Source organism: Panthera tigris, chromosome A1 (assembly GCF_018350195.1).
Source record: "Panthera tigris isolate Pti1 chromosome A1, P.tigris_Pti1_mat1.1, whole genome shotgun sequence".
Lineage (NCBI taxonomy): Eukaryota > Metazoa > Chordata > Mammalia > Carnivora > Felidae > Panthera > Panthera tigris.
Window position 1 is genome coordinate 86,466,977 of NC_056660.1, and position 21,946 is coordinate 86,488,922.

Consider the following 21,946-nt stretch of genomic DNA (forward strand, 5'->3'; position numbering starts at 1 on the left):
ATTTTGAAAAAGAAAAGCAAAGCTGGAGGCAACACAATCTGGACTTCAAGTTATATCACAGAGCTATAGTAATGCAAACAATATGGTACTGGCACAAAAATAGACACATAGATCAATGGAACAAAATAGAAAACCCAGAAATAAGTCCACAATTATGTGGTCAATTATTTTCACAAAATCAGGAAATAATATCCAATGAGAAAAAGACAGTATCTTCAACAAATGGTGTTGGGAAACTGGACAGTAACATTAAAAAAAAAAAAAAAGAAACTGTACTGCTTTCTTATACCGTACACAAAAATAAATTCAAAATGGGGATGAAAGACCTAAATGTGAGACCAAAAGCCATAAAAATCCTAGGGAATAGGAGAAAATATTTGCAAATGACTTAACCAATGAAGGATTAGTATCCAAAATATATAATGAACTTATAAAATTCAGCACCCAAAAAACAAATAATCCAATTAAAAATGAGCAGAAGGCATGAACAGACATTTCTCCAAAGAAGACATCCAGATGGCCAAAAAGACACATGAAAAGATGCTCATCATGACTTATCATTAGGGAAATGTAAATCAAAACTCCAATTAGATACCACCTTGCCATTGTCAGAATAGCTAAAATTAACAACACAAGAAACAACAGGTGTTGGGGAGGTTGTGGAGAAAGGGGAACCCTCTTACAGTGTTGGTGGGAATGCAAACTGGCACAGCCACTCTGGAAAACTGTATGGTGGTTTCTGAAAAAGTTAAAAGTAGAACTACCCTATGATCCAGCAATCCCACTACTGGGTATTTACCCAAAGATTGCAAAAACACCAGTTCAAATGAATACACGCATCCCAATGTTTATAGCAATATTACCTACAATAGCCAAAACATGGAAGCAGTCAAGTGTCCATCAACTGATGAATGGATAAAGAACATGTGGTATATATATGATTTCACTCATACGTGAAATTAAAAAAATATGATGAATGTAGGGGTTTTGGAAAAAAGATTCAAATCAGCAAACAGACTCTTAACTATAGAGGACAAATTGAGAGTCGCTGGAGGGGAAGTGGGTAGCAGGATGGGTTCTATGGGTGATGGTTATTAAGGAGGGCACTTGAAATGAGAACTGGGTGTTATACGTAAGTGATGAATCACTAAATTTTACACCTGAAACTAATATTACATTGTATGTTAACTAACTGGAATTAAAATAAAAAACTAAAAAGAAAAAAAATCCAGGATACTCTCCCCATTTTAAGATTCTTAATTATATCCTCAAAAATCCCTTTTTTTCATATTAAAGAAAAAATAATTCAGATTTAAATTGGATATCTTTGGGGCCTTAATTCTGCCTACCGCACATGTATTCCTTAGTATTGAAAAAAACAAAAATATCTCAAGATTTGGGACTATATAAACATTAAAGTAAATATATACATATATATTTAATGTTTATTTATTTTTTAGAGAGAGAGACAGACAGACAGAACACGAGCAGGGGAGGGGCAGAGAGAGGGGGAGACACAGAATCCAAAGCAGGCTCCAGTTTCTGAGCTGTCAACACAGAGCCCGACATGGGGCTCCAACTCACAAGCTGTGAGATCATGACCTGTGCCGAAGTCGGATGTTTAACTGACTGAGCCACCCAGGAGCCCCTTAAAGAAAATATATTAATGTAACCTGCTCATCCATCCCCCACATTTCATAAAATAGCACAAAAAAAATCTTTTTCCCAAGTCCCTTATACCATGAGCATTATATTGCTTTCTGAAACACAAAATTAACTCGCTGTTTGTTTCTTTTTTAGGAAGTCTGGTAGTCCTATTATTTGTGAGATGTTAGTGAACTGCAATGTCTTTTCTGCAGTTCAACCCAATATTTATGACCGAACCGCAAAAGTTGGTTCCATGAATGATTGAAGGTAACAAACTCTCCAAAATATGAAAACCTGGTTTTAGTTTTATCACCTGGTTTTGTTTGGAAGTAGAGAGGATAACAATGGTATTGAAATATGAGACACAAGTGGTCCACAGCACGCACAGCAAAGAGTTTCTTAAAGTTAACTTGCAGTTCCCCAAGTGGAAAAGGCCAGCATAAACACTTCAACAGGCCATTATGGAAAGAATGAGGAGTATAAAGATTGAGCTATAAACTTATTGCTTCTGAAGCACATAAACAGAGATCATGAGACAATCATTTGTAATTCAAGACCAAATAAATTTGGTCAAAAGGCCGAATGAAATTGCTTTGAAAGGATCTCCTTCGTACCTTAGCCCACTAGTCAGAGTAAAGGAGAAAATATTTTCTTCCCTGTACTTGTTTCAGAATGAGTGGAAAGGATTCATAAACACATCCTGTGAATTTCGCCACACCATGAAAACATAGGTAAAATAGTTATGTTAACAATGGGCAGCAGCATCACATTGTTTCTCCTGTTCTCCGGTGACCTGGTCCAAATGGAATGTAAACAAACTAATCAACAGCAGTGTATCTTCCCTAAGGAAATCAGGAAAAGATATAAAGGTGGTGATTTTTTTTTAAGTTTTTATTTAATTTCCAGGTAGTTAACATACAGTGTAATATTAGTTGCAGGTGTACAATACAGTGAATCAACAATTCCATGCAAGAGGTGCTCATCAAAAGTACACTCATAAATCCCCAACTTCCCCATTTAATTTCCCTTTTTGGACATTTTCACAAATTCAATGAAATGGCAAGTTCAATCACATTTACTACTTCAATTGAGGTCTGTTTACTTGAGTAAAGTAATACAATGACAGACATCTAACATGCATTTTATTTTACGTGGAGGGACATCAGCACAGCTACATTAGTGTACTTCCGGGCTCTATCAATTTCTGTCTTTTGGTGAAAATATGCTTTGCAGAAATATTGATCATTTCATATATCCACAGGACATAATATTGGTCTACTACATGGAGAACATAAAGCTAAGTGTAGGTGAACAGAAAGGGTCAGGTACCCTAGGTTACTTTAAATGCATGTCTAAGGAAAATGAAAGAGCCAGCATCTCAGTGAATTTTCTGAATTATTTCAGGGTAAACCCATCCAAATCATTTTGCATCTGTTTGCTGTCAAAACAGCACAGTATTTTGTGAGTCTCTTTGATTTTGAGTAAGCCATATACCACTTTAAATTGGACCCAGAAAGAGATTCTCCTGTGGTAGAGGACTAATACAAAATTTGATTTCATAAAACTATTAATGAAATGAATGAGCACTAGCAAAACTGATTAATTAAAAAACAGATGGAAAGCACACACACATGCATCCACACACGGAAACATTAGAAATGAGCAAGAAGCACCACTATAGACCCAGTAAACATTAAATACATACAGAGATATAATAACAATTGTAAGATTTAAGACTTTAAAATTTTAATTGAAAGAGACCAATTTAATGAGAAATGGAACTTGTAAGGCTGACAAGATGTAACAAAAAATAAGAATAGTCTGTAATCACAGAAGCATTTTTATCTGTACGCAAAGAAGTTTTTAAATAAATGTTATCGCCCTAGATAGCTTCACCAGAAAATTCTACCAAAGACTACAAGAAGAAAGATTAATCAGACACAAATCTTCATGAAAGTAGAAAAAAATCCAAGGCTGGATTACTGAAGGACACCAGAATTTTAGGTGTCCCCAAGAAAGGGCGGTGTCAGGTAGCATAAAGGTTACTGTGACCTAAGAGAGTGTAGAGGTCAGAGAAATGGAGGAAGGAATGATGTTAAGAGGGAGATGTTGAGCAATGTTTGTAAGTGCTCGAGATAAGATAATTGAAACTAACATTGACAATTGTCCTTTAGACTCTGTAGTTACATTTTGGCAGAGGCATTCATATTTTTTTAAACAAAACACACAGTTAGACATATATTTTATACCATACTTTAGTACAATCATTTACATAGACATACAATCAATATAATTGTCATATAAGACAATTTTATGTGTAATGCACTATGATGCTTTTCAAAATATGTTATTCTATTTATGGCTGTGATGAGGTTTAATGAAATACATTTATTTCATAGCCCATAAAATGTGCTCAATGAAACAGTAGTACCACAAGCATGTCACCATGAGCTGAGAGGTGATTAAGAAATGCAAAGTTTCAAATGATGAGGCTACACAATTTTTTTAACACACTTGTTTGTAAAATGAGAAGACAGTTGAAGAATAGCTATAAGAAGTGAGTTTGTTTCAGCTATGTCTGTCCCACAAACATATTGTTGTTCATAACTGTTTATTCTGAGAAGTTAACATGATTACTGCACCTGGATACTATATCAAAAAAGTGAAGACTAGCCCAAAACAAAAAAGAAAAGGAAAATAAAAAAGAAACACATAACACAAGCTCATATTCAAAATGGTCCTATTTAAAACACCTATACATAAATTAAAATCAGCAGGATTTAGGTTAATTACTTCCCATAGAAGTTTATAAAGTATATAACTATATTTATAAATAAATATATATACATATATATTTATTTATAAAGTATAAATAAATCATATAAAATAGTTTAATTTTGCTTTTGTTTCCCTTGTCAGATAAAACATATCTTTAAAAAAAAAATGTGTATATGACCAATGTCAAAGGAGTGACTGCCTGTGTTTTCTTGTTTCTGTGTTTTATGGTTCCAGGTCTCACATTTCGGTCTTTCATTCATTTGAGCTGTGTGTGTGTGTGTGTGTGTGTGTGTGTATGGTGTAAAGAAGTGGTCCAATTTCATTCTCTCACATGTTGCTGTCCAGTTTTCCCAACGTCATTTGTTAAAAAGACTTTTTCCAATTACATATTCTTGCTGCTTTATCATAGATTAATTGACTGTGTAAGTGTGGATTTATTACTGGGGTCTTTATTCTGTTCCATTGATCTATGTGTCTATTTTTATGCCAGTACTATACTGTTTTGATTACTACAGCTTTGTAGTATAACTTAGAATCTGACATTGTAATATTTCTGGTTTTGTTCTTTTTCAAAATTGCTTTGGCTATTCAGGGTCTTTCTTGGTTCCATACAAATTTTGTTATTTGTTCTAGTTTTGTGGAAACTTTGGCATTTTGATGAGGATTTCCTTAAATCTGTAGATTGTTTTGGGTAATGTGTACCTTTTAACAATACTGGTTCTCACAATCCATAAACATGGAATATCCTTTCCATTTATTTGTTATCTTCAATTTATTCCCTCAATGTTTTATGGTTTTCAGAGTCCAGGTTTTTAACCTCCTTGGTTCAGTTTATTCTAAGATATATTATTCTCTTTAGTGCAAATGTAAATGGTATTGTTCTTTTTCCTTAATTTCTCTTTCTTCTACTTCATTATTAGTGCATAGAAATGCAGCAGATTTCTGTATACTAATTTTGAATTTTGCAAATTTACAGAATTCATTTATCAGTTCTACTAGTTTTTGATGGAGTCTTCAGGGTTTTCTATATATAGTGTCACATTATCTGCAAACGAAAGTTTTACGTATTCCTCGTCAATTTGGATGTCTTTTATTTCTTTCTCTTGTTTGATTATTGTGGCTAGTACTTCCAGTACTATGTTGAATCAAAGAGTTAGGAGTAACTACACCAAAACTTTTTGCAAAAAAAAAAACAAAAGTTTTTGCGAAGGTAGCCATCAGCAAAACAAAAAGGAAACCAATTCAATAGGACAAGACATTTGCAAATGATGTACCTTATATATAAAGATTTAATATCCAAAATGTGTAAAGAACTTACACAAATCAACACCAAAAACAATCAATTACAAAAATGGACAAGGGAACTGAATAGATATTTGTGCAGAAAGCACATACAGATAACCAATAGACACATGAGAAGATGCTCAACATCACTCATCATAGGAGAATACAAACCAAAACTAAATGAGGTATCACTTCACACCAGTCAGAATGGTTAAAATTAAAAGCACGGGAAACAACAGGTGTTGATGACAATGTGGGGAAAAAGGAACACTTTTACACTATTGGTGGGAATGCAAACTGGCACAGTGACTCTGGAAAATAGTATGGATGTTCCTCAAAAAGTTAAAAATAGAACTACCTTATAACCCAGTAATCACACTACTGGTCATTTACCCAAAAATACAAAAACAATTTCAAAGGGATACATGTATTCCTATGTTTATAGCAGCATTATTTACTATAGCTAAGTTATGGAAGCACCCAAGCAACATATATACATATAATATGTATATATGTGCAATAGAATATTATTCTATTTTATTTTATTCTATAGAATATTATCCATATATATATATATATATATATATGCAATAGAATATTATTCAGTAGTAAAACAAGAATGAAATTTTGCCATTTGCAATGACATGAATGAAACTAGAGAGTATTATGCTAAGAAAATAAGTCAGTCAGAGAAAGGCAAATGTCATATGACTTCACTCATACATGGAATTTAACAAAACTAGTGAACTAAGGAACAAAAAAGGAGAGAGAGGAGAGAGAGAGGCAAACCAAGAAACATTGTTAACTATAAAGAATAAACTGATGGTTACCAGAGGGGTGGTGGATGAAAGGATGAATGAAGCAGGTGATGGTTATTAAGAAATATACTTGTGAGGGGATATGCTTGCCCCAAATGGCAGAGACAGGGGGATCCATCTGTCCCATGTCCCTCAAACAAAGAAGTGTAGAAGCCAAAGGACTTTGAACGCCAGAGCCTGGGAGGAAAAGAGACTGAATCTACTAGGAAGAAAAGGGGAAAACTAGAGAAAAGATAGGTGGGTGATTGTGAACTGGAGGAGATAAAAAAGGCTGCATGGGCGTAGAGGGGAGGGACCCCCTTCTGCAGAGAAACAAAGGGAAGAGAAAGAGCGGATAGGGAATTGTCGAACCATATCTAGACAGGAGAAAGACCTTGGACTGAGACTGAGAGGGATCTGATCTCTAACCGCGGGGATTTTCTTCGGACTGGGGCCAGCTCTGTGGTCACGCACCCTGGGGAAGTGGGGAGCCAGGCCTGGATGAGGTTGTAGGTCAGAAACTCAGTCCACAGCTGAAGAAAGTGGTTCGCTCCCTGAGGGCTGCATGATAGCACAGAACCTGCCTGCATCTGCCACCCCTAGGTGCAGTGGTTGGGCAGAGGGCTCAGTCTGCAGGAGGATAAGGCCGCCATTTCTCTGCAGTGTTGTGGGAAAAGACAAAGCCTACCTGTGTCTGCCACCCTGGGGGCTGGTGGCGGTGAGGGCTGTGGCTCAGTCCACAGGGAGGCAGTCCTCCCTGACATGCGGCTGCACAGACAAAGCCAGCTGAGACCACATATCGCCACACAGAGAGGCACTTCCCCAGTGCCAGAGCACAGAGTGGGATGTTGAATCCTAGCCAAGCACAGGGTCAGGGGAATTGGTGGAGTGAGAAGGCCTCCCCCGTCTGTACCCACTGGCACAGTGAGAATGATTCAGTGTCTACTGGGTCTGGCTCCATGGAAAAGAGACTGGGAAATCACCATTCCCCCCACCCCACCACCACCACCATCAAGGCAGGGCCTCAGGGGTCACTCCCTGGGCCCATAGTGGAGGTGGGTCCAGAAAACATAAAACCATGCCCCCTTGTACTGAGTAACTGCATATCCACCAGAGTGGCACAGACCCTACAGACAGTTACTACCTACAAGTGATGCAGCATTACCTGGATTAACACTAGGGCTATTCCAAGGAACAAATCAAAGCACACCTGGGGGGGGGGTACAAAATATTACTAAGAATAGGGTAATAAAATAACCAAAGTCACAACAACAGAGAGCAAGTAACAATCCCCAAAAAACACCTCTTGAAGGGCCAGGCCATGGACAGTCTATGGCCCTCTTTTAATATGAAAGTGCTTGCAGGTGTAGAGGACACAAGCTTTTAAAATGCATAAGGGAAAGAAAAATAGCCAAAATGATGAAATGGAAGAATCCTCCTCAAAAGAAACTCCTGGAAGTAGTGACAGCTAACGAATACATAAAAAACGATTTAAGCAATATAATGGAATAAGAATTTGGAATAATAGTCATAAAATTAATTGCTGGGCTTGAAAAAAGCATAGAAGACAGCAGAGAATCTATTGCTACAGAGATCAAGGACTAAAAAATAGTCATGATGAATTAAAAAATGCTATAAATTAGGTGCAAAATAAAATGGAGGCAGCCACAGCGGGATTGAAGATGCAGAGGACAGAATAGGTGAATTAGAAGATAAAACTATGGAAAAAGAAGAAGCTGAGAAAAAGAGATTAAAAAATCCAGGAGTATGAGGGGAGCATTAGAGAACTAAGTGATGCAATAAAAGGGAACAATATTCATGTCATAGGAATTCCAGGAGAAGAGAGAGACAAAGGGGCTGAAGGCATATTTTAAAAAAATCATAGCTGTGAACTTCCCTGATCTGGGGAAGTAAAAAGGCAGTGAAATCCAAGAGGAACAGAGAACTCCCTTCAGACTTGAATTGATCTTCTGCACGACATATCATAGTGAAACTGGCAAAATACAAGGATAAAGAGAGAATTCTGAAAGCACCTAGGGATAAACATGATCTAACTTATAAAGGGAGACCCATAAGAGTAGTGGCAGACCTATCTAATGAAACTTGGCAGGCCAGAAAGGAATGGCAGGAAATCTTCAATGTGATGAACAGAAAAAATATGCAGCCAAGAATCCTTTATCCAGCAAGTCTGTCATTTAGAATAGAAGGACAGATAAAGGTCTTCCCAAACAAACAATAACTGAAGGAATTCATCACCACTAAACCAGCCCTACAAGAGATCCTAAGGGGGATTCTGTGAGTGAAATGTTGCAAGGACCACAAAGTACCAGAGACATCACTACAAGCATGAAACCTACAGACATCACAATGACTCTATCCATATCTTTCAATAATAACACCAAATGTAAATGCACTAAGTGCTCCAACCAAAAGACATAGGGTATCAGAATGGATAAAAAAACAAGACTCAATTAATTGCTGTCTACAAGAGACTCATTTTAGACCTGAGGACACCTTCAGATTGAAAGTGAGGGGATGGAGAACTATCTACCATGCCACTGGAAGTCCAAAGAAAGCTGCAGTAGCCATACTTATATCAGACAAACTAGACTTTAAATTAAAGGCTGTAACAAGAGATGAAGAAGGGCACTATGTAATAATTACAGGGTCTATCCATCAGGAATAGCGAACAATTATAAATGTCTATGTGCTGAATACAGGAGCCTGCAAATATATAAACAAATAATCACAAACAAACCAACCTTATTGATAAGAATGTGGCAATTGCAGGGGACTTTAATACTCCACTTACAGTAATGGATACATCATCTTGACACGGGATCAATAAAGAAACAAGGCCCATAAATGATACATTGGATCATATGGACATGACAGATATATGTAGAACTCTGCACTCCAAAGCAACAGAATGCACTTTCTTCTCCAGTGCACATGAAACATTCTGCAAGATATATTCATACTGGGTCACAAAACAGCCCTTCATAAGTATATAAGAATTGAGATCGTACCATGCACACTTTCAGACAACAATGCTATGAAACTTGAAATCAACCACAGGAAAAAGTCTGGAAAACCTCCAAAAGCATGGAGGTTAAAGAACACCCTACTAAAGAATAAATGGATCAACCAGGCAATAAGGGAAGAAATTAAACAATATATGGAAACAAATGAAAATCAAAATATAGCAATTTAAATGCTTTGGGATGCAGCGAAGGCAGTCCTGAGAGGAGAATACACTGCAATCCAGGCCTATCTCCAGAAACAAGAAAAATCCCAAATACAAAATCTAACAGCACACCTAAAGGAAATACAAGCAGAACAGCAAAGATACACCAAACCCAGCAGAAGAAGAGAAATAATGAAGAACAGAGCAGAAGTAAACAATATAGAATCTAAAAAAACCCTGTAGAACAGATCAATGAAACCAAAAGGTGTTTTTTTGAAAAAAAATAAATAAAAGATAAACCTCTAGCCAGGTTTCTCAAAAAGGAAAGGGAGATGACACAAATAGATAAAATCATGAATGAAAATGGAATTATTACAACCAATCCCTCAGAAATAAAAGCAATTATCAGGGAATACTATGAAAAATTACATGGCAACAAACTGGACAACCTGGAAGAAATGAACAAATTCCTAAGCACCCACACACTTCCAAAACTCAAACAGGAAGAAATAAAAAACTTGACTAGAGCCATAACCAGCGAACAAATTGAATCAGTTATCAAAAATCTCCCAATAAGACTCCAGGACTAGACGGCTTCCCTGGGGAATTGTACCAGACATTTAAAGTAGATATATTGCCTATCTTTCTCAAGCTGTTCCAAAACATAGAAAGGGAAGGAAACCTTCCAGACTTATTCTATGAAGCTAGAATTACTTTGATTCCCAAACTAGCGACCCAGCCAAAAAAGAGAACTACAGGCCGATATCCCTGATGAATATGGATGCAAAAATTCTCAATAAGATGCTAGCAAATCGAATTGAACAGCATATAAAAAGAATTATTCACCATGATCAAGTGGGATTCATTCCTGGGATGCAGGGCTGGTTCAACATTCACAAATCAATCAAGGTGATACATCACATTAAGAAAAGAAAAGATAAGAACCATATGATCCTGTCAATCGATGCAGAAAAGGCCTTTGACAAAATTCAGCACCCTTTCCTAATAAAAGCCTTTCAGAAAGTCGGGATAGAAGGACATACTTAAACATCATAAAAGCCATTTATGAAAAGCCCACAGCTAATATCATCCTCAATGGGGAGAAACTGAGAGGTTTCTCCCTGAGATCAGGAACACGACAGAGATGCCCACTCTCACCGCCGTTGTTTAACATAGTGTTGGAAGTTCTAGCATCAGCAATCAGACAACAAAAGGAAATCAAAGGCATCAAAATTGGCAAGGATGAAGTCAAGCTTTCACTTTTTGCAGATGAGATATTATACATGGAAAATCCAATAGACTCCACCAAAAGTCTGCTAGAACTGATACGTGAATTCAGCAAAGTTGCAGGATACAAAATCAATGTACAGAAATCAGTTTCATCCTTATACAGTAACAATGAAGCAACAGAAAGACAAATAAAGAAACTGATCCCGTTCACAATTGCACCAAGAAGCATAAAATACCTAGGAATAAATCTAACCAAAGATGTAAAAGATCTGTGTGCTGAAAACTATAGAAAGTTTATGAAGGTAATTGAAGAAGATATAAAGAAATGGAAAGACATTCCATGCTCATGGATTGGAAGAATAAATATTGTCAAAATGTCAATACTACCCAAAGCTATCTACACATTCAATGCAATCCCAATCAAAATTGCACCAGCATTCTTCTCGAAACTTGAACAAGCAATCCTAAAAATCATATGGAACCACAAAAGGCCCCGAATAGCCAAAGTAATTTTGAAGAAGAAGACCAAAGCAGGAGGCATCACAATCCCAGATTTTAGCCTCGACTACAAAGCTGTCATCATCAAGACAGCATGGTATTGGCACAAAAACAGACACATAGACCAATGGAATAGAATAGAAACCCCAGAACTAGACCCACAAACCTATGGCCAACTAATCTTTGACAAAGCAGGAAAGAGCATCCAGTTTAAAAAAGACAGTCTCTTTAACAAATGGTGCTGGGAGAACTGGACAGCAACATGCAGAAGGTTGAAACTAGACCACTTTCTCAAACCATTCACAAAAACAAACTCAAAATGGATGAAGGACCTGAATGTGAGACAGGAAACCATCAAAACCCTAGAGGAGAAAGCAGGAAAAGACTTCTCTGACCTCAGCCGTAGCAATCTCTTACTAGACACATCCCCAAAGACAAGGGAATTAAAAGCAAAAATGAACTACTGGGACCTTATGAAGATAAAAAGCTTATGCACAGCAAAGGAAACAACCAACAAAACTAAAAGGCAACCAACGGAATGGGAAAAGATATTTGCAAATGACATATCGGACAAAGGGCTAGTATCCAAAATCTATAAAGAGCTCACCAAACTCCACACCTGAAAAACAAATAACCCAGTGAAGAAATGGGCAGAAAACATAAATAGACACTTCTCTAAAGAAGACATCCAGATGGCCAACAGGCACATGAAAAGATGCTCAACGTCGCTCCTCATCAGGGAAATACAAATCAAAACCACACTCAGATATCACCTCACGCCAGTCAGAGTGGCCAAAATGAACAAATCAGGAGACTATAGATGCTGGAGAGGATGTGGAGAAACGGGAACCCTCTTGCACTGTTGCTGGGAATGCAAACTGGTGCAGCCACTCTGGAAAACAGTGTGGAGTTTCCTCAGAAAATTAAAAATAGACCTACCCTATGACCCAGCAATAGCACTGCTAGGAATTTACCCAAGGGATACAGGAGTACTGATGCATAGGGGCACTTGTACCCAATGTTTATAGCAGCACTCTCAACAATAGCCAAATTATGGAAAGAGCCTAAATGTCCATCAACTGATGAATGGATAAAGAAATTGTGGTTTATATAACAATGGAGTACTACGTGGCAATGAGAAAGAATGAAATATGGCCCTTTGTAGCAACGTGGATGGAACTGGAGAGTGTGATGCTAAGTGAAATAAGCCATACAGAGAAAGACAGATACCATATGTTTTCACTCTTATGTGGATCCTGAGAAACTTAACAGAAGACCATTGGGGAAGGGTAGTGGAAAAAAAAATTTACAGACAGGGAAGGAGGCAAACAATAAGAGACTCTTAAAAACTGAGAATAAACTGAAGGTTGGCGGGGCGGTGGGAGGGAGGGGTAAGTGGGTGATGGACATTGAAGAAGGCACCTGTTGGGATGAGCACTGGGTTTTGTATGGAAGCCAATTTGGCAATAAGTTTCATATTTTGTTTTAAAAAAGTAACTTGTCATGACGAGCACTGGGTAATGTATAGAATTGTTGAATCACTATATTGTACACCTGAAACTAATATACCACTGTATGTTAAATATACTAGAATTTTCAAAAAAACCTAATAAATAAAAAAAATGTACAATTCACAAGAAAAAAAAAGAAATTCAGGCTACCCGAGAAAAACTTAAATATTTCTAATAGGGCATATAGCTAAGAATCTGTTTTTTTTTTTTCCTGTATGTTACATGTCATTTGGTCAACAGTCTTTGGATTATTAGATTTTTAACAAGGTAAATAAATTATATCTTTAATAAAAAAATGACTACAAAAGTGTAAAAAACGTAAAAATCTAAGGAAAACAATATAAATAAAACAAATCATAAATAAAGCATTACTGTCATACAAAAAGTAATAAGATCAGTTTTATTAGGCAAAATAATAATAATAATAATAATAATAGTGACACCAAGCAGCTCTTCCTTCAATCCTGTCTAACATAGTATCAGAACCACTTTAGGTGTTTAAACTTACAACTTCCCTTGTATGAAAAATATCATGAAGCAATGACTTACTTTTCTTATCTTGAACTGGATTTTCTCTCTCAAATGTAGCCATTTCCTGCCTACAAAGGAAAGAGATAATAACATGATACACTCCAGTTATCTGAAGCTGAAAACACACTTGAAGGAAATGTTTCACTGCTCTTAACATAAAGTCATTGGTAGATTTAGAATTCAAGTGTTAATTGAAATTAAATCCTGCTTACTTTGTTTCTGAAAAACCATGAAATAGAGCTGATAGCACTGTGAGAGTTGATGGTTATGTTAATTAAGTTGATGAGGGGGTTCTTTTCACAAGGTATACATAAATCACATTTGCTTTAAGTATTTTAAAATTTTGTCAATTTTAACTCAATGAAGCAGGAAAGAAAAACCCAAAGTCTAGCAAAAAAATAAGAAGCAGAGAATAAAACTCCATATTTTATGAAACTTAAAGAATTACTAGACCATCATACAGGTATAATATCATATGTATGTGGAACATATGTGCAATATAGTGAAAGTTGGAACAATGTGAGGGAGAATATTGAAAGGCAATTTATTTCTCTGTTGTTCTTGATGAGGGAGGTAAATAAGGTAAAAAAAAAAAAAAAAGGGAAGGTAAATAAGCAGGTCCAAAAAATTCAGAACACAAATTTACAATGACCTAAATTAATAAGTGCAGACTGGTGATGAGAGAAATAGAGATTATCTCTACAGTGACACGATTCCACACCAGAACAGGGAGTGAGTGGCTAAAAGGAGATTGAGTACCAACACATGGTCTACTATTTCTCTGTCTCCCAGTCTCATAAACTTGAGGGAAAATGTAAACAAAGAATTTTGTAATGACCTGCCCACCTCAAAGAGGGCAATATACACAGAACAGAGATGTGCCCACTGCAGAGGAAGAATTTTTGGTGAGGAGGCAGTCCGAGACAACATACCAAAAGCAAAGCCTGAATCTTAGCTTATTTCTCCTTTGTATCTTCCCTAAAGAAATACACAAAGGTACACACACACCATGTTATCTCACCTACTTCCATTCAAAACACTAAGCACAAAGTTGCAAACATGAATTAGATAAAATAATAATAATAATAATAATAAAAAGAAAGCAGAAAATATATTAAAGGCAGATAGATGTAATACGTTAATTATTATTAAAAATAATAAATGGATAAAGTAAGTGGCTAGCATAAAGCAGGAAAACAATTGAAAGAAACGATAAAATATTTAGAGAGATTAAAACAGCACTAAAAGCATCAATATGTAAAATCAATTATTTCTAAAACAAGCCAGCAACATATGCTTGAAATAAACATTAACTTGTAGAAAATGAGAATGTAGTATGGTTAGAGAAAGGAAAATAAAACATAAAGAGATGATGTCATACACACAGAATAGTTAATCTTGGAGATGAGAACCACATAAATGAAACAAAACCATTCAAAGATACAATAAGATACCTGAAATAAAGACTTCAGCCTGAAAATTGATTTTATGGAGAACAAACACAAATCACATGGAATATTGAGATATGCAATAGATTCTGCACTTCAAGAATAATGATAAATTCTAAAACATCCATGAGGAAAACATTGTGAAACTACTTCATCAGTGAGGTGAGTTTAAGGTAGCCCAAACTTCCATCTGAAGGCAAGCCCACAAAATGGTGAGGAAAATAGGATTACAAGAATCCTATGACTCTCCAATAAATGAAAATGGGTATTGTCAAATATATTAGTATTGAGGGGATATAAAACCTATGAATTCTTTAGGAAAAAAGAACAAATCAGAAGATAACTGTAAAAACACATTTCAATTTTATAAAATGCAAAGTCGTGTTATAAAGAAGTTGTTGAATGATGAATCTAACCTGTGCAGCCAGCTCTGTGGTTGAAGGTCTGGCCATAATTCATCTAACTTGAGTTTTGTCCTTATAAGAAGAGGCAATTTGGACACAGATAGTCATAGAGCAAAGATGATATGAAGACACAGGGAAAAGATAGGGATATAAGCCAAAGTGAGAGGCCTGAGAAGAGACTCACTCCCTAGCACTTTGATCTTGGATTTGAGGCATCAAGAATTGTGACAAAATTTATTTCTGTTGAATTTCCCAGTTTGTGGAACTTCATCATGGTAGCCCAAGCAAAACGAATGCAGCCTAATATGTGGAAATTAGTTCAGACAATATTAAGTGTTAATACATACTCACTTTTATCCTCTTTGTTTCCTGCAAGGGAGTTGCCTGTTATTCCCCAACCTACCTTGACCCTTCTACCACATGGGTCTACACACACATTACAAGATAAAGACAATAAACTGCTCTCATTTCAGAACAAAGATGGACAGGATATGACATAGATAAAGACAAAACCACAAATACCTACAAATGTGATGAACTATTACTTACCAAAATAGAATCAATATGAAGCAAAGAAAAAAAAAATGAACACGAACTGAAACAAAGTAGTAGTAGATTAATTTCTCTCAGACAGCAAGAAAAAATCAAGAAAAATAAAAACAGAGAATATCTGAAATACATAATTAATCAAGTTTCCTGGGGCACCTGGGTGGCTCAGTTGGTTAAGCGCTACCTTCAGCTTAGGTCAAGATCTCGTAGTCTGTGAGTTCAAGCCCCGCATCGGGTTCTGGGGCTGACAGCTCAGAGCCTAGAGCCTTCTTCAGGTTCTGTGTCCCTTTCTCTCTCTGTCCCTCTCCTGCTTGCTCTCTCTCTCTCTCTCTCAAATGAATAAACATTAAAAAAAAATTAAACATCAAGTTTTCCTAATAGATAAATTTCAAAAAGTATGACCCTTAAAAAACCCGTCATTGTAATTTTCAAAGTCTATGGGGCATAATAAACAAAATGCTAACTAATACTTATCAAATGCTGGTTCCACTCAGGCATTGTACTAATGTATGAATGTTAATTTTTAAAATGTTACCTTTACAATATAAAGTTACAGTATTTTTAATTTTAAAATTATTTTCCATATGAAGAAACCACAATTTAAAGAATATAAGTAACTTGTTTCAATGTTGAGGCACAATAGATGGTAAAGAACTTTGATAAAATCCACAAGCAGAAATAACATTACAATGCAATAAAATCAGAACTTATTATCAAAAATAGAAAACAAATTTGGAATTAAAAACAACTCATATTCAAGAAAACATAAAAAGCAAAGTAACAAAATGTTGGAAAATAATATTTCCTTTAGCAACACATGGGATACATATAGATAAAATATTATTTAGAGAAAAATTTATATTCATGCATGTCCAATTTTTAAATAAGAAAAAAAAATAGAAAACACAAAATTTAAGTTTTGAATTCTAAGCAATTAGAAGAGCAACAGTGAAAAAATAAGGAAAGCAAAAATAAAAACCTCATAATGATAAAAGCAATGATACTGTGACATCTTGAGAAAAAAAGCAAAACAGAAATCAGATCAGTGGTTGCCAGGGGTTGCTGGTGAGGGGAAAAGTGATAAAAATATTCCATATCTTAATTGAGATGACATGAATGTATGTTTTTCTAAACTTATCACACAATTTACCTAACAGTGTGAACTTTATGGTACTATAGCTCTATAAAACTATATTTTAAAAAACTAAGTGACTTGAAAGAGCTCATACTATCCTTAAACATATGTTTAAAATAATGAATTAAATGATAATATTCTAGTGAAAATAAGATAACCAAAACTGACTCAGGAAGATGCACAGAACATAACATCATTCAAAGAACATCATCCTATCAAACTAGCCAAAAATGAAACTGAATTTAATTCTAGCCCACTTAAGTCTTATGTTATATATATGATTACAATTGACTTGGGTAGTCAAAACAATTGAAATCTTCCTCACCAAGCTGACTGGTTAAAATTCTGAATCCTATTCATAAAATTTGCAGTCACTCTGGAAAATGGTTTGGAGGTTCCTCTAAAAGTTCAAAATAGAACTACACTGATGATCCAGCAATCACACTACTAGGTATTTACCCAAAGGATACAAAAACACAAATTCAAATGGATATATGCACCCTGATGTTTATAGCAGCATTATCTACAATAGCCAAGATATGGAAGCCCAAATATCCATGGAATATTACTCAGGCATAAAAAAAGAATGAAATCTTTTCATCTGCAATGACATGGATGGAGCTAGAGAGTATTATGCTAAGTGAAATAAGTTGATCAGACAAATGTCACATGATCTCACTCATATGTGGAATTTAAGAAACAAAATAGATGAGTAAAGGGTAAAGAGAGAGAGAAAGAAAGGCAAACCAAGAAGCAGACTATTAACTATAGACAGCAAACTGATGGCTACCAGAGGGGAGGTGGGTGGGGGATGAATGAAATAGATGAAGGGGATTAAGTCCCCCCTTAGCATGATAAGCACTGAGTAATCTATAGAATATTGAGTCAATATATTGTATGCTTGAAACTAATATAACACTCTATGTTAACTAACTGGAATTAAAATAAAACTTAAAAAAAATCGTTTGGATGGGAACACCGTAGAACATTTCATTTTTCTTCATTTAGTTATTGTCTGTTTATAATAAAAACTTGCATGTATTTGAAAATGTCAACACTTCAATTCCTTTAAAAGGGAAAATTAGAAAAGAACAGTAGCATAGATCTCATTTCAGACATGATAAAGCAAAAGCCGAATTTAAATGACTTTGCGTTGTATAGAATGTATTTGTGGCAGCCTGAGAAAAGGATCTTGGTTCAATAACATCACCTCTTCAGCCACACACTATAAAGGGGAGTTCATTACAATGGCGGCATAGCCACCCTACTGTCTCTACCTTTTCCTCTGTGAAAAGAAAGTGTAAATTAAATACTTAGGGAATGGCTAATTACTCCAAACATCATTTCATATCACCAACAAATATGGGCCTTCCCCTGAATCCCTCATTCTTTCACACTTAGAGAAAAAGAAGCCATCTCATAGATAAAAACCCAGATGATGAGACGCAATGATTAGGAAAGAGGTTGAATACAAAGATATGAAAATCCCATGGTCAGCAAAGAAGGGAGGGTGTTTCTTTCTATATAAGCTGGGGCAAGTTATCAGTGTGAGATAGCTGTTGTTTTTCCACTTTTTTTTTTTTTTTACTTTGAGTATCTTGTAAAGGTTGGGCAACAGAGAGACAATGGCAAGTCAAGCAGTGGTCAGAGATTCAAAGAGCACATGGACTATAAAAAGCTAAACTAACAAATATAAGATTACCAGTTGATAGAAAGGTTTAATGCAGTACAGGAAATCCATGGGGTGTGGACACAACGTTCTCACATCATGTACTTAAGGACATTTTTGGGAGAACAGTGTGAGAGTCAAAATTTCCAGGAAGAGATACTTTCAGGCATAAGGACAGAAAATAAAAACCATGAGTGCTAAAAGAGCAGTACTAGTGCACAGTAGGGCATTGACTTCAGGCTGAGCTTGGTGGCTTAAAGAACATTAAATGACAGCAGAATTCCTGGAAGATAATGGCTGAGGATGGGGAGTGGGGAATGAGAGTAGAGAGGCATGCAGGGGTCAATCCTTATAGGATTGTAGTCCCTGGTGAAGAGTTTGTATTTTATTCTGAATACAGTGTAGAACAATTGAAGGGTCTCGAGGAAAAAGCATGATGAGACTTATATTTCCCAAAAATTATTCTAAGTGTGAAGAATAAGTTGGAAGTGTGTCCATTGTAAATAGCCAACCTGAAATAACCATCGTTTATTTCAGTTTTGTTTGTGCATGTACTTTGTATAACCATGAAGAAATGAAACATGTGCACCAATAGCCCATTATTTTTAGGGTCTCCAAATAAACTTCTGCCAAGTCTTAGAGGCAAAGACCAAAGAATTCTATCATTCTGTCCAGCTCTAAGAGGTCTCAAATAAGATGTTAACTTTTGTGAGACAGAGATTCTCAGTCTCTTGTGAGACAGAGATAAATCTCAGAGAAAAATACTCTGATATGCTGTGTTCTTACCATTTTCTTTCCACATGTTGGTTTACTTTCTTGTGCTTCTTTTGATTGTTTCTCAGGCAACTAGATGGAAACACATAGAAAAGAAGAGATTCTTATCTCCCTTCAAATGTCTTCACCCCCTTTTCTTGCTTTCCTTACCGTTAAAACAAAGTCTGCCTTTTCTTTTTGACAAACTTCTTTGTCCTTTAGAAAGGGCAGGCAGTCACAGATATAGAATGCAGTTCAGAAATTAACCACAAGAGGCCAAGCCTACAATAGGATGAAATGGCTACAGTCTGACCTGTCAGAAGGTGGTGGGAGGGGCCAAGAATAGAGAAAGATCCTAACCACAGAAAGGCTTGACTTCTCTAGGATGACCAGAGGAGACCAGCTTCTCAGGTGCATCCATCCCTGTGGAATACTAGCACTATCAACCTTGGCCATGTGATCCAGAGCAAGATTCTTCAAACCTTGCTGTTTGGCCATACATATACATACAGAACATTATGATCCTCACCCACCTTCAGAGAAGTTTGTTGTGCATATTACTCTTGATGTTTTCCCACCAACTATCATCATCCTTATAAGAATCAAGCAAGCACTCAGTGATGGAATTGAGGTGAGAGAAATCAGTGGCTTTCTTGCTTATATAAAAGTGAGATACAGACCCAAGCTTGTGATTCAGTGAATCAAATTTTCTTCTACACCAGTTGTCCAAATCGTATTTCTTTGAATGTTTTCTTTTCCTATATTATCACATCCCAAACATGTGTCTGTTCTCCTGCTTCTATATAGAAGATTGTATGCAAAATATCCCAGACTATGATAGCAAGATCCCCACTCTTGCTTGCCATCAATATTTACAGAAGACTTTTCCTCAGTGTTCATGTTTAAAAGCTCAATATCATCATCATATATGGGCATATTTGACCAGTAAGCAAAGAATAGAATACATATGTATTTGTTAAATACAAAGTAAATCAGATTTTTGGAAGAAGAGTCCTTTGTGGAGATAAGTTCTGACATACAGATTTCTGGATAATATTCACTAACGGTTAAATTTGGATGTAATGATTACCAAATAGCATAGACTGCAAATCAGACAACATTTAATTTTAGTGTCCTATGTGCTCTCTTCTTTTTCCCTAGAGCCTGGTTTTCTCATAATTCCATTTTTCTAAATGGGCCAATGAAGAATCTTATAAAACAATTCTCCTTGAGATTATTAATAGTTCACTGACTTGTCCTTCTAAGACATGTTTGCATTTTAAAGTTAAAAAAAAACATAAAATCCTTAACATTAGCAGGAACCTAATTGAAATTCCATGTCATTATTACTGAACATAAATGAACACTAAATTCTGCTGTACACTAAGTATTTCTTTAATCAAGCAAAATTTAGATAATGTCAGGCCATAAACATTTGTTGGCTGAATTAAGGAATCATTAAAACTAATAATTAAAACAATAGACATTAAATTAACCTTAAAATGTATCTTGGTCAAAGTGTTGAGATCAAACGTGATTTTTCCATACTTTCTGTGTTTTTTGACAATTAATTTTTTTTTTACTTCCCAAATATTTGGCATAAGTTTCAAACATTGTAACTTCATAAAGGAAATCTAAATACCAAAAAATCAACAATTTTCACTTGATTTCTTTTTTTAAATTTTTTTAACGTTTATTTATTTTTGAGACAGAGAGAGACAGAGCATGAACAGGGGAGGGGCAGAGAGAGAGGGAGACACAGAATCCGAAGCAGGATCCAGGCTCTGAGCCATCAGCCCAGAGCCCGACGCAGGGCTCGAACTCACAGACTGCAAGATCGTAACCTGAGTTGAAGTCGGATGCTTAACCGACTGAGCCACCCAGGTGCCCCTTCACCTGATTTCTTTATGAAGTAAATCGAAAATCAAAAATTAAATATCTAAAAATGTACATATGTCAGGCACTGTAATGTAATAACTAATCCTTATTTTAAAGAAGGAAACAATAAAGAAAATTTCCTGAAATACTCTTAAAATGATATGAAAGCCATAGAAGACAATTTTCAGGATATAAATAAAGGGAAATGTGAAGAAAATGAGCTGTTAAAATACATTCATAAGAGGAAACAAATGATTGAAAATGACAACGTAAGCAGATATCTCAAGAAGTTGGAAAAAAGAAAGAAGAAATAAGGAAAGTTATGGAAAGAAATGTGGTAGAGAACTAAATATTAGAAAAGGATAAAATTGGCAGGATGAGCAAAAATCTGGCAAAGTCGATTAAGTAAAAAGAAAAGGGGAATTAAACAAACATGAAAACACATTTCAGAGAGTTGCCTGAGTGGCTCAGTCAGTTAAGTATCCGACTCGCTTTCAGTTCAGGTCATGATCACAGGGTCGTGAGATTGGGCCCCACATTCTGTGCTGACAACATGGAACCTGCTTGGGATTCTCTCTCTTCCCCTCTCTCTCTGCCCCTCCTCTGCTTGCTCTCTTGCATTTTAAATAAATAAACAAATAAATAAA

At 35.8% G+C, this 21,946-nt stretch overlaps 1 protein-coding gene across 3 annotated transcripts in view; it reads right to left on the minus strand.

The window, feature by feature from the left end:
• The window catches only part of GCSAML (germinal center associated signaling and motility like), a 62,241-nt gene that overhangs the window by 16,568 nt on the left and 23,727 nt on the right, over window positions 1-21,946 (minus strand). For 2 of the 3 annotated variants that reach the window (XM_042958537.1, XM_007084979.3), the window contains exons 2-3: window positions 19,455-19,514; window positions 13,482-13,531 (exon numbers count right to left, since the gene is read on the minus strand). In XM_042958537.1, the coding sequence (XP_042814471.1) occupies window positions 13,482-13,531; window positions 19,455-19,514 (110 nt within the window). The remainder of the gene's footprint in view (window positions 1-13,481; window positions 13,532-19,454; window positions 19,515-21,946) is intronic. The other variant, XM_007084980.3, reaches the window with a different exon arrangement.